This window comes from Dromiciops gliroides, chromosome 2 (assembly GCF_019393635.1).
Source record: "Dromiciops gliroides isolate mDroGli1 chromosome 2, mDroGli1.pri, whole genome shotgun sequence".
Classification (NCBI taxonomy): domain Eukaryota; kingdom Metazoa; phylum Chordata; class Mammalia; order Microbiotheria; family Microbiotheriidae; genus Dromiciops; species Dromiciops gliroides.
In genome coordinates this window covers 81,703,136-81,716,692 of record NC_057862.1, presented here as the reverse complement: position 1 = coordinate 81,716,692, position 13,557 = coordinate 81,703,136, and the positions used below count along the sequence as shown (strand labels likewise).

General features: G+C 38.4%; 1 protein-coding gene across 19 annotated transcripts in view; it reads right to left on the bottom strand.

The window, feature by feature from the left end:
* Positions 1 to 13,557, bottom strand: part of CPEB3 (cytoplasmic polyadenylation element binding protein 3) — a 256,089-nt gene that overhangs the window by 70,041 nt on the left and 172,491 nt on the right. For 14 of the 19 annotated variants that reach the window (XM_043987657.1, XM_043987655.1, XM_043987641.1 and 11 more), the window contains 2 exons: positions 12,479 to 12,646; positions 10,252 to 10,341 (listed from right to left, as the gene is read on the bottom strand). In XM_043987657.1, coding sequence (XP_043843592.1) covers positions 10,252 to 10,341; positions 12,479 to 12,646 — 258 coding nt within the window. The remainder of the gene's footprint in view (positions 1 to 10,251; positions 10,342 to 12,478; positions 12,647 to 13,557) is intronic. The other 5 variants (XM_043987643.1, XM_043987644.1, XM_043987652.1 and 2 more) reach the window with 1 other exon arrangement.

Sequence of the window (13,557 nt, the reverse complement as noted above, 5' to 3'; positions counted from 1 at the left end):
GAAAACTGAGGCCTAGTGAGTTCAAAATGACTTGATTAGGGGGCAGCTAGGTGGCGCAGTAGATAGAGCACTGGCTCTGGATTCAGGAGTACCTGCGTTCAAATCCAGCCTCACACACTTGACACTTAACTAGCTGTGTGACGCTGGGCAAGTCACTTAACCCTCATTGCCCTGCAAAAAAAAAAAAAAAAAGAAAAAAAAATGACTTGATTAAAGTCCCAGGGGCAGTAAGTGGAAGATGTAGGATCTGAACTCAAGTTCTCTGATTCCAAATTTTGCACACTTTCCATTGCACTACACTGTTTCTGGTTATCCAGGTGAACTGCTTATTCCCATGTGTAGTTGAAGTGAGAAGGGCCAGCTAAGACTTAAAGCCCCGGATCATGCCAGATCAGATCCTCTGACATGCTCATAACACACATGGGTAGGACAGACAAGTACAGGGAAGAAAGTATTGAGGAACACTTCCTGAGGATGAGATAGCATAAATGCCCAGGAAGTGCCACAAATAACATCCTACCTTGTTTGCTTCTTGATATTGACCAGCCTTGCAAAAATACCAAAATAATTCACCTGCTCACAATTTATTTTGAACTGATTATTCCTTCCCTTGGATGATACCCGCACTAGAAAATAGGTGAAAATATCTTTATTTTTTCACAAGGCATACACTGTTCTTCTTTGAGCATGCAAGGAATAATCAAGTACAAAGCTGATGCTGAGAGAATTACAACCATGGTAGAAAGGAAGGACAGAAAGTCTCTGGCACTTTTGAACATGGGAAAATGGCACCAATGATGTAGGAACTCTCCATGAGATTCAAGAGACCTGCTGTGTCAAGATTGTGTCATGCCTTCAGTGTGATGGGTTGGTGCCCTAGCCATAAGTCACCACAGCTTGGAGCCTATAAAGGCTTTCAAGGACAAAAGGTGCTGTACAAATCAACAATCACATCAACTTCATGAAACAGAACTACCTTGTTTGGATTTTATTATTTCTCTCTATCCTAATTTCAAGGTGAGCCTAGAAATTGCTCACAAGTGCAAAAGACCCAGGTGGTTTCTTAGGTGGGATCTTGCTCCACTGTGGCCTGCCTGTACTTAATTCCTCCCCTAGGCCATTCCTCCAGTCATGGAAGATTTTATTACTAAGAGCTCAAATGCTCAAGCTGGATCTTGGCCATCAGATTCCAATGCCTGTAGACTTTGTCTCTACCCCTTCTTTCCCTGCATTTAATTATATCTTAGTCACCTGGGTAGATTGCAGTCGTGATAATTTTGCTCTGGGGAACTTGAGAGCAAAGCCGCTCTGGACCTAAAGTCAGGTTGGTCCAATACACAGGAGGTAAGGAAAATTCCCACAGTTCTTGGCTCTGGGTAATTACTGTGAGCAAGAACAGTCCACTGATGTTTGTTTCCTTCCTGTCCTGGAAAAATGAATGTTAGCTGAAATTTGCCTGGCTTCTGTTCCTGTTACTCTTCTGAAATTGCATGCTCAAAGGTCAAGAATTTCCTCCTCATCAGATCCAGTGGCCGTCCTTATCTAGCCCTTGTCCTCTTTGACATCTCTGCAATGATAGCCATTACTTACTGACCATGGTCTTTCTGGAAGCTTCCCTTCCCTTGGTCTCTATAGCTTTAGAATAGCTTTCATTACCTAGTACTTAAAACACTTGTAAAGCTTAAAGGCTCTTCAAATACATTCACTCATTTGATCTTTACAAAGCCTCATGATATAGGTACTATTATCCCCTTTTCGGGATGAGGAAACTGAGGCTCAAAAAATGGGTCAAATAATTTGCTCAGGTTTATATAGCTAGTAAGCATTTGAAAGATAATTCAAACTCAAGTCTTCCTGACAGAATTCAGCTCTCTATTCAAGAAGCTTCCCTGGTTTTTCTCTCACTTGTCTCCTTCATAGGCTCTCCTTGCCCCTTCTCTGTTGATATTTCTCAAAATTCAGGCCTCGTTCCTCCTCTTCATACTCTGGCTTCAATCTCTCCCTCAGAGGTTCATCTAATCCTATGTTTTAACCATAATCTCTATACAAACAATTTTTTCCATATAAATATTTTATTATTTTCCAGTTACATTTAGAGATAGTTTTCATAAGATAGTTTTTATAAGATTTCTAGTTTCAAATTTTTCTCCCCAAGACAGCAAGTAATCTGATATAGGTTATATATGTACAATTGCATTAAACATATTGGCGCATTAGTCATGTTATGAGAGAAGAATAAGAGCAAAAAGGCAAAACCTCAAAAAAGAACAACAAAAACAAGAGAAATAGTATGGTTCGATCTGCATCCAGATTCAACAGTTATTTTTTTTTTCTGGATTTGGAGAACATTTTCCATCATGAGTCCTTTGGAATTATCTTGGACTATTGTATTGCTGAGAAGAATCAAGTCTATCACAGTTGATCAACACACAATGATGTTGATACTGTGTACAGTGTTCTCCTGGTTCTACTCATCTCACTCATCATCAGTTCATTATGCAAACAATTTTCAAAGAGGTTTCTACAGCCCTAATCTTTGCCTTAGCTGTCAGTTTCATAACACCAATGAGCTCATGCTTATTTCTCTTTCTCCTCTCTCTCCCTCCCTCCCCCGCCCCCCTCTCTCTCTCTCTCTCTCTCTGTCTCTCTGTCTCTCTCCCCCTCCCCATCTCTAAGCTGTCATCATTCTCATAGTGAATGAAAATTGGTTCCTTCACCTTTTCCCCCACATTTAGTCAGTTGCTAAGACCACTGGAGTCTCCTTCTGTAATGTTTCTGCCCTCTGTCCCTTTCTTTCCATTCTCACTGCCCCCACTGTGTTTATTGCCCTTATAACCTCATACCTGGATTGCTTTAAAGATCTTTAGATTAACTTTTGGTGTCTAGTCTCTTCCCCTTCTTGACCAATTCTGTTAGATGATTTTTCCAAAATACTACCTTCATCAATATATCAATCAGTGCCTTTCTCAAAAAGCTTCAAAAATCAGAGGATCAAAGATTTAGAATAGGAAGTAAGATCAGAAGTCTTCGAGATATACCCCACCTCAATTTCCATATTAGGTAAAAAGCCTCAGAGAAGCAAAGTGACTTGTCTGAAGCCAAAGAGGTCGAAAGCAAACCAAGACAGAGTCCTAAGCCAGGCCCTCTGACTCCAAATTTAACACTCCTTCTACCGTTTCTGTTTAGGGGACCACCCATCACTCATCTAGTCACCACATGTGCAATCTCAGAATCATCCTAGACTCTCTGGTCTCCATCCCACACCTACAATCAGTTGCCAAATCTTACTGATTCTACCTCCACCACTCTCACATTTGTCCCCTTCCCTCTATTCACAAGCCACCAACCTAGTTCAGGCACTCATTATTTCTAACTTCAATTACTCTGACATCTTCCCAACTGGCCTTCCTGACTCTAGCTTCTGACCTTTTAAATTGATCCTTCACATAAGTGCTAAAGTCAAATTCCTAAAAAAACAGGTGTGAATATGTTATTCCTCTTCTCAAGAGATTCCAATGGCTCCCTGTTGCCTCTAGGATCCAATACTGAGTTCTCCACATGGAATTTAAAGCCTTTTGCAATCTGACTCCCACCTTACTTTCCAAAGTGATACACATTACACACCCTACAGCCTAGCCAAAGTGGCCTGCCTCCGATTCTTCACATACAACATTGTCCTACACCTCTCTTTGCCTTTGCACAGGCTCTCTCACATACCTGAAATGCACTCCCTTCTTTGCCTGTGCTTTTTAGAATGTCTTGCTTCCTTCAAAACTCAGCTCAAATGCTGCCTTCTAGAGAAAAGCCTATTCTATTCCCTCTAAAATTACCCAAGATCACTTTGATTATATATTATATTTATTTCTATGCTTGCATGTTGTCTGAATGTAATCTCCTTGAGGGCAGGGGTTGTTTTTGTCCCTATATCCCTAGCCCCTAGTGTACTGCCTGTCCGACAACAATCAATAAACAAGTGTTTATTAAGCTCTATGTGCTAGACACTATGCTGGGTGCCAGAGATATCAAGATAAAAACAAAACAATCCCTGGCCTCAGTGGAGGCAACATGTACATATATCAGCACATGAAGAATACAAAATACTACAAGGTTGGGGGTGGGGCAGAGGGGCAAGGCAGCCAAGACAGTTGGGGAATCGGAAAAACTTTATGAAGAAAGTGGTGCCTGAGCACTGGGGATTCAGTGAGGCTGAAAAGGGGAGTGTTGTCTAAGCAAGGGGAATAGGCAAAGCAAAAGCATGGAGACAGGGATAGAACTTTACGTGTGAGACACAGTCCAAACCCACCTCATCTCCAACTATTCCCCAACATAAATCCTTGACTCCGTTCAGGCCTGACACTGTTCCTCCCAAACAAATACGCTTCATATGAAGCCTACCTCAGGATTTCTTTGTCTATAAAATGCCTTCTTCCCACCTTCCTCTTCACTTATATCCTTCCCATCCTTTAAAGCTGAGGTGGAATCCACCTCCTCCATGAAACCTTCCTTAAATCATTCCAGCCTAGAGTCATCTTTTTTCTTTTAAGATCTATTTGGTAATTCCCATATACTATCTAACTTTCACATATGGGTCTTAACTTTTCAAAGATATGAAACTGGCAAATTGGAATTACATCTCATACTGCTGCCTGGTGCCCCTTTGCATCATGTGGTACAGGGCTTTGTGCTGATCACTCGATAAACACTGCATTAACTGTGTCCAAGGTGACATGATCATTTGCAATGTCTTGTCCTTCCTTCTTCCTGGTTCAATTAGATAATCACTTAAGACAATTACAATACCATATGAGATTTGGTTCTGTTTATAATGCCTCTAGTTTCATGGAATATGCTAATATATTCAATTTCCCTTTAGTACAAGTCCAGTACTAAAAACATCAAAGAAATTTTCAAAGTTTTGGCAAGATGTAGAGTTAAATTTCCTTCTGGTTATTCATAATTAAATTCAGAAGAGACTTGGGTTCCATTTTATGATCAAGTGATAGGAACATTAATTTTAAACTATTTCCATTCCAGCAGAACCCTACCATTTTTGCTACCACATCTTCTTTCCCTAGAGGACTGCCTTCATTTTAAAGACACCAGAGAGGATCATATGATAAGAGATTCCTCTCCATTTCCCATTGTAATGGAGGAGAAAATAAGGTAAGCAAATAAAGAGTAAATCTACATGCATGACAGAAAAAGGTCCACCATCTTCTCTTCCTAGTTCCACTCATATTAATCAACCAAGGAATTTTTTTTTCTCCAATTACTGACTATATGTTTGGTACTCTGGGGTATCAAGATTCAAATGGAATTTTTTTTTCTTGCAGAGCAATGAGGGCCAAGCGACCAGCCCAGGGTCACACTGCCAGCAACTGTCAAGTGTCCAAGGTCAGACCTGAACTCAGGTCCTTCTGAATCCAGGGCCAGTGCTTTAATCCACTGCGCCACCTAGCTACCACCCTCAAATGGAATTTATAATCTATTTGGGGAGCCAACACACACATGAGGCATCCAGTAAACAAGACAGTAAACAAAGCTTTAAACTGTATAATAGATCGAACCATACTATTTCTATTGTTTTTTGTTATTGTTTTTCTTTTTTGAGGTTTTTCCTTTTTGCTCTGATTCTTCTCTCATCACATGACTAATGCAGATATATGTTAATGTGATTATACATATATAATCTATATCAGATTACTTGCTGTCTTGGGGAGGGGGGAGGGAGAAAAATTTGAAACTAGAAATCTTATAAAAACAAATGTTGAAAACTATCTCTAAATGTAACTGGAAAATATAAAATATTTATATGGGAAAAAATTGTATAATAGACAATGAGAGAAAAAAACAGTATTGAGGAAGGTCCTAATACAACCAGTGACATAAACTAAGTCAGAAGGAAGATCTATTAGAAGAAAAAGTAGAACCTGAGCTATATTTTGATGAATGGGTAGGATATGGATTGAAAAAGCATTCTGAGTGAAGTCAGATTTAACTGTAATTGTATGAATTGTTTATTCAACTACTAAATAGTTGAGTGCCAAACAATGTATTGGGATATATAAGGAAGATAGGATACAATTCCTCTTGAGGAGTTTTCACTCTTGCAGTCACTCAAAATGAAAACACTATTGATACACATTTTCAAAGCATTAAATTTATTATCATCACTGAGAGACTCATATAAACAGATTTTTGAAAAGATTAATTCCCATAGTAATTTCTTCAGTTGTCCTTACTAAACTTTAAAAAAAATAATAGCTACATTCACATCAAACAAGATGACTAACCATTATCCGGTGCTTTAATGTGCTGATTGGTTTTGTCTGACTATGCTTTTTATTATTTTTTTTACAAGTAAAGTTTTCTGATGAAATTTCAAGAACTGGCTTATTCAGAGTAATGGCAGTTCCAGGAGAGGCTGGGGAGAATAGCCTATTCATGGGACAGTATGTAGTTAGTAATAGAGATTTTTTTAAAGGGTCTATAAAGAATTTTTAAAACACAAAGAATAGCAGAGGGAAATTCAGAAAAGGACACAAGCAAATGGAGGACTTTTACTGATATGTTATATTCAATACTGTTATTAAAACAGTTTCTGATTTCATGAAAAATGCACATTTTTGTTCTTTATATATTGAAATGGCCATGTTTGTGAATTTCAAAAGGAAAAAAGAGAAAATTTAAGCAATCAAAAAAGAGGAATAGAAGGAAAAAACAATTATATAGTGTTTAAAAGACTGCAAAATGCATCCCCTCATTTCAGAGGTGATGACAGTGGGAAAAGATCACTGACTTGGGAGTCAAAGGACCTGGTTCAGATATTATCTTTGACACTTCCTACTTTTAAGAACTTGGAGAAATAAGTCCAAGTTGGACTCTCTGGACATCAGGTTCCTCATCTGTAAAATGAAAGGGTTTCACCAAATGGCCTCTACAATCCATTCCAGCTGTAAATCTTTAGTCTTCACAATGATTCCTGAAGCAGATAACATTATACACAGGTGAAAACTGAAGGTCAGCCATGTAGTGACTTCCTCAAGGTCACAGAGCTAATAAGTCAGAGGCAGGAAATGCAAAACTGATTTTCCATCAATAGTGCATTTTTCTTCCTTTAGAACTTTCAATGATTTGATTGCAAATGCCCTTCTATCTCTATAGGATATGAAGAATAAGAATTTGGCCTTGGACAGGATTCCTTCCTTTTTGGGTATATTCACATCACTCATCTTTTAGTGCTCAAAGGGCTACTGATAAAACCACCAGAAACCATTATCTCTTGTCTTCACAAGAGCCTGCCACAAATAACTATAAACCCCTCAGCAACCCTCGTATTGGAAAGATGCCAGGTCAATGCAACCTCACTATCTCCCCTGCTCTTCGCATTCCTGTCAAGTTTAAAAGACTCAATTGTAGTCTGTTCAAATATTTAAGAAGGCCAAGGTATGCTAATTCCACAATCAGACTTTTAGAACTGGAAGGGACTGCTGTCAGCCATCTAGTCCAACGCATATACCTAAAAAGCTGTCAGCTAGGGCAACTAGTGAAAGGAGGTCCCTGCACTAGGTTACCCCCCAAGGTCCCCCTAAATATCGGATTAATTTCAACTTTACCTAAACAAAGTCACACCCACAGAAGAATCGCTGATTACTAGGAAAGCCAGAAACCAGTTATAAATAAAACTGGATTGTTTCAGATGAACTCATTAGATACAGCCGACATTCTATCCAGACATTTATTAAGTGTTTGTGTGCTGGGGACTGTGCTGGGTACCACGGAGACAGCAACAATCATGGCCCTCAAAGAGTTTATATTGTCCTGTACAATTGCAACTTGTACATACACAGATGACAAAGTAAATACAAAGAAAATACAACGTAATTTCAAGAGGGCGTGAGCACTAGCAACTGGAGAGGAGGCGGAAATACAGAAAGACCTGGCATAGGAGGGAGCATCGGAACCGTGCTTTGGGGACCCGAAAATGCAAAGGCGAAGAAGGAGTGTTCATTCCAAGCAAAGATATTGAGGCAGGAGATGGGATTTTGCATCCGGACAACAGCAGTTTGACAAAAAGTTTGCAAGCGGAAGTGATGTGAACTGAGAACGATAGGGTTCTACCTTTCAGCAAAGTAGGCAAGGATTCAAATGTGAATTGAGTGATGGAAGAGGTCTTTTCTTTCTCTTTTCTGGACTATGCTTCGGTTATAAGGCATAGGGGGAGGATTGTTTTTTTCTTATTAAAAGTAGCAATAACAAGCCCTCTACTAAAGTCTTCTGAAAGCTGCCTCCATGTCGTCATAGTACAATGACTAAACTGCCTCTTATTTCCCCTACAAAAGATCATCCTCAAGGCCATGTCTACTACTTGGACAGGAGACTGGCTTGGTCTTTGCTGAATAACAGTTGGTTTTTTTGTTTTTGTCTTTTAAATGAGGAAATTCTATAGAAGTAGGTTAACAATTGATGGCACTTAGTAAATTATTTAGAGTTCCAGAATAAGGGGGTCAGTGAGAGGAGAAGCTGCTAGTAGACTGAGTCATTTGCAATTGGGTCACAAGATGCTGCCTTCATTTCCTAGGTTAAGCCACAACCTGGGGCAAAAATTACTTATTTTTGCATTGTATTTTGTTTTACTGGGGCAAAAATCAATTAAGTCCACAATAAGGCACAGAAAGAACCTGCAGAAATTTAAGGTAATTGTGTCTAAAGCTTGTTTTCTCAGCCAGTGAGCTGATGCTACATAATAAAACATAGCACTTGTCCCTCTCAAAACTGTTTTCAGCATAATCCTCAAGATAATGTCACTTTTAGCAACAAAAACTTGGTAAATAGTACATAAGTAGGTGATGCTCCCAGTATTAGCCAAATCAAGCCTCCTGGGTTCAATGCCAACTGTTATTCCCAGCAAATCAACTGACAATTTAATCCACTGAAAAAAATAAAAATAAACCAAATCTCACCTCACATCCAAATTGGCAAAAGTGATTTTTTAAAAAGTCAATATTGGAGGTATGAGGGGAACACTAAATCTCTGTTGGTGAAGCTATGAATTAGTCTCTGACCAGGCTGTTCATACTTTGTGACCCAGTGATCTCACTACTGGACATATAACCCACGGAAGTTAATGGGGGGGAGGGATTCTTCTATGTAATAAAATATTCATAGTGGTAAAAAAAAAAGATGGAACAGTATGGATACCTATTGAGTGAAACTGACTCAAAAGATCCTGGTGCAAGGATCTAAATTGAGTATTAACTTGTTATAAAAAATGATGAATATAAGAGATTGAAAGAAATGTGGGCAGACCCATATGGAGTGATGCAGTGAATCAAGTGGAACTAAGGATACAAGATACACAGGACAGAAATGTAAACAATATCATGAAAAAGCAGAAGAACTTTGATGAATTATAATGAACAATTTTGGTCTTAAAGAAGTGATAAACAAGAAGATTTCTTCCTCTCAGCAGAGAGTGGGTGACTTTGGATGTGGAATGAAGTAAATGCTACCCGTGGTTGTGTTAGTTGGTTTGCTTAAATGTTTTTCTCCATACAAACAAGGGTCCACTATGGGGGGGGAGTAGAGAAAGTTAAAGAGAAAAGGCAATACAAATCCAAAAGGCGGCCATAAAACTTTTTTTTTAATGGCAAAAAACCAAAAACAAACCCCAAAACAACCTGGGAAAAGCCAGGAGATTTTAAGAGTCATGTACTAGCTTTTACTTTGATATGTTGTCCCTATGTTGACAGATGGGGATAAAGATAAACTCATCTCAAATTACCACCTTCACCACCACTGGACCCTCCTCGGAAGAGTTTCTTCATTTCAAGGTTAATACTAGTTATAAACACATTAAGCTTCCTTGTTTTCTCCCCAAGAAGATCAACCTGAAGGTCATTCTCAGAATTTATTCCAGGAGATGGATTTAAGCCTTTCATTCAGACTGGTTAAAATGATCAACAGTTAGCATTCCCTCCCCACATTCATTCCAATGGTAAGAAATCAATATGAGCTAAAGGCTGGTTCCAAGGGGTATTCATTCCACTTCTTCGTGGGTGAGACTATGAAACCACTAGAATAGTCTTGGAGAAAAGGGCTTGCTATCTTCTCTTTCTACATATATTAACAACCACATTATGATGGACTAAAAAAAAAATCCCAGCCACTTCAAGAGTTAAAAGGCTGCCTTTTATTGAATTGTTACACTAGTTCTAAAAACAGGCTGTGTAGGCATTGTAAGCTTATTACCTTTAGGTGGAAAATATGACTTGCTTTCAGCTTTGTGAGGCCAGTCCACCACAAGAGGTCCAAACCTACGAAAGCTGGCAGTAATCTCATCTACAAAAACAAATAAGGAGATTTAGGAGGGGGAAAGGGAAATCTTCATGTTGCCACGCAGCAAAATAGAGAACCCTATTTAAGAAGCAAAAAATGTCCTAAGGGTTGTTTCCTAAAGCCACTTAACAAGAGGAGATGAAGGTTATCTATAAAATTACACTAAATCAATATTTACTTAATTCGCTTAAAAGCATGAAAATTCAGTTTCTCACTTTTATATTACAGATTTCACTTATTGTACCATAGAGGATGGGAACAGATCTAATACTAAGGAATTTGGTTCTTGAGGAAAATGAGCTCAAAAAATAAGAACTGTAAAAAAATTTTTATTTTCAGAAAAGAGCAAAGGTGCACAGTATATGAAAATGCATAGTTCTTAAGTCATCCTGAAATACAGAAAGTCACATTTTAGTTCTATGAGTTTTTCTTTTTCTTTTTTGGTGTGTCTTTTGCCAGCAGAAAATGTGTTTCCCTAACAGGTTCATGGAATGACAGTGTTAAGACAAGCAAATAAACTGGTTACAGCCTATATTTATATACTCTCATCCTCAATAAAACAATTTTTAAAAATCCTGGTAAATTGGATGGACCTTCTTTGTGACTCATGGCAAAAGATTAATATAATCTCCTAAAACGGCTTTAGTCAGGTTTAAAATTAACAGCTCTTTCAGCAACAAATGAAAATCTCTATTTAGAGGGGAAGAAAACAAACAAGCCAACACTCACTATGGGAAGAACTAAGATTAATTTTTAAACCAGGAAGAGGACTTTATAATTAGACGCTTCAGCTCTACATGGCTTTATAAGTTCAAAGAACATTATTAGCATCAGAAGGTCATCTAGTATAATCCCTACCCACTAAGTGAATCCCCTTTAACATCCTTAAGAAGTAGTCATGCATCCTCTGCCTGAACATATTGAATGTTGAGAGGTGATGAGGAACTCATGACTAAGAGAGCAGCCAAATTACAGTGTTAATGATCCAAGCTAATTTTCTTTCTTCCTTTCTGTTGAAAAATGAAATTCTATTTTCTAGAAATATTTAAGAGCTAACAAAAGGACGAATTCCTAAGATTTTTCTCAAGTAGGTTTATGACCGTCTAGAATTGACCTTGACACGATTTTCTTCAAGTCACTTCTATGATACTTTTCTATTTTTCTGTTCTCCCTTTTCTATTTTTAAACTCTGGAATTTTAGGCAAAAGTGAAGGTTTTCACTTCAGATGATTAGTTACCTAACACTGATCACAATATTAGTTCATGATAAAAATGTCTAGTTTTAACCAACAAATTGTCCTAATTATTACTTTTTACCTTTATAAGGAGTTCGTGTTTACAGGTAGGTGATAGAGACTAGACCTGTATTTTCTTTGGAATAGGGAACTCCCAGAAGAGGATACTCCCTTCACCAATGCAGGTCAATAGCTATTTAGTCTTAGTTGCCTAGGACACCTAGAGGTTAAGTGATTTGTCCAAGGTCACAGAGCCAATAATTTGTCAGAAGTGAATGTGAACACAAGTTTTCCTGATTCTTCCTCTAAAATACCAGGCTGTATAGGGAATATGTAGGTCATGCTTACATATATGTATGTAAATAATTACGTATACATATATAAACACATATTTACATGATGTCAAATGTGTCTAAGCATAATAGCTGAAGTTTTGGTTAAAGCCTTGGAAATATCGGCATACTCAAAGTTATAACTGAGGTACAAAAACCTCTGAATGATGTAGGATCCCTTCCCTGACTTCCTGCCAGGTTCTGGAAAGCAAATCTATATAATGGACTTTAGTTTTTGAGTCCCTATGAAGAAAGACTACAATGTATCAATCCTACTGCTTAGATATGACACATTACCACTCTCATCATAAATAAACCATTTTGATCTTTACCAAGAATGATAAGGCAATAATACTCTAAGCAGACTGTAGAACAGGACATTAGCTATGATTGGCATGGTCTGTTGAGTTTTGTTTTTTTTTAAACAATCAACAAGCATTTATTAATCATCTAGTGTATACCAGGCACTCTGCCAAGAATGAAACCATTTCTGCTCTCAAAGAGCTAATGTTAAAAATAGACAATTAACATGTTTCATGTTAATAAACACACACACATACATACACACGGTACCTTCGTCGATGTCAGGAGGGAGGCCCCCAACGAACACCTTTCTAGAATAGCGTTCCACTCTTTCACCATTCTGACATCGGGTTGGAGAGCTCAAACCTGAAGATATAGACTGGTCACCATGACTGTCCTCTAGAAAGGCATCTTCAAAGGGAAAGAGAGAAGACCGACCTGAAACAAATTGGGGAGTTCCTACAGTTAAATAGTTTTCCTGAAAAGAAAGTGTTTAAATAGGAGCCCAAATTACAGCATTTTTTTAAAAAATGTATTCTTGTTTCTGATTTCTTCACACTAAGTAGTCAACAGGACCTTTTTTAGCATCAATCACTCAGCATCCAGAAGCCTCCCCAGTCTTTATTTATTTACATAAACACAGGGGTGGCTATCTCCCTAAGGGTAGGGGAAAAGTCCAAACTTCTCAAGGGCCTCCACTTCACATAAAACTCTCCTCTCTCCCATCCCCACTCCTACTGATTTCTTTAGTAGTTTTTTTTCCAGGGCAATGCGGGTCAAGTGACATGCCCAGGGTCACACAGCTAGTGTCAAGTGTCTGAGGCCGAATTTGAACTCAGGTTCTCCTGAATCCAAGGCCAGTGCTTTATCCACTGCCAATCCTACTGATTTCAAAAAAAGAAAATTTTTCCCCAGATAATTTCCACACTAGAAAGTGGAATACTAAATTTTTTATGGCTTATTCAATTACATTAAAGTTATTAAGACCAAGTGGAGGAGGATTTCTTTGCTGTCTGAGCCTCTTTGGTTTCCTTATCAAGCTCTTTGGAGGCTTAGCTCTAAGGGAGGCCACCACTGCTGCCTGCTACTGAGAGCTGAGGAAACTAAGCTCTGGTTCAGATGGCCCTCAGCAGGGATAGATAAGAGCAGGATTAATAACTAACTAAAAGAATTCTTTCCCAGTCCCACTTGAGGACTATTAACTACAGAAAAGGTGTGATATATGGAAAAAATCATATTGGAGCAAAGAGGAGCACAACACTTTTTTTTTTAAGTGAGGCAGTTGGGGTTAAGTGACTTGCCCAGGGTCACACAGCTAGTAAGTGTTAAGTGTCTGAGACCGGATTTGA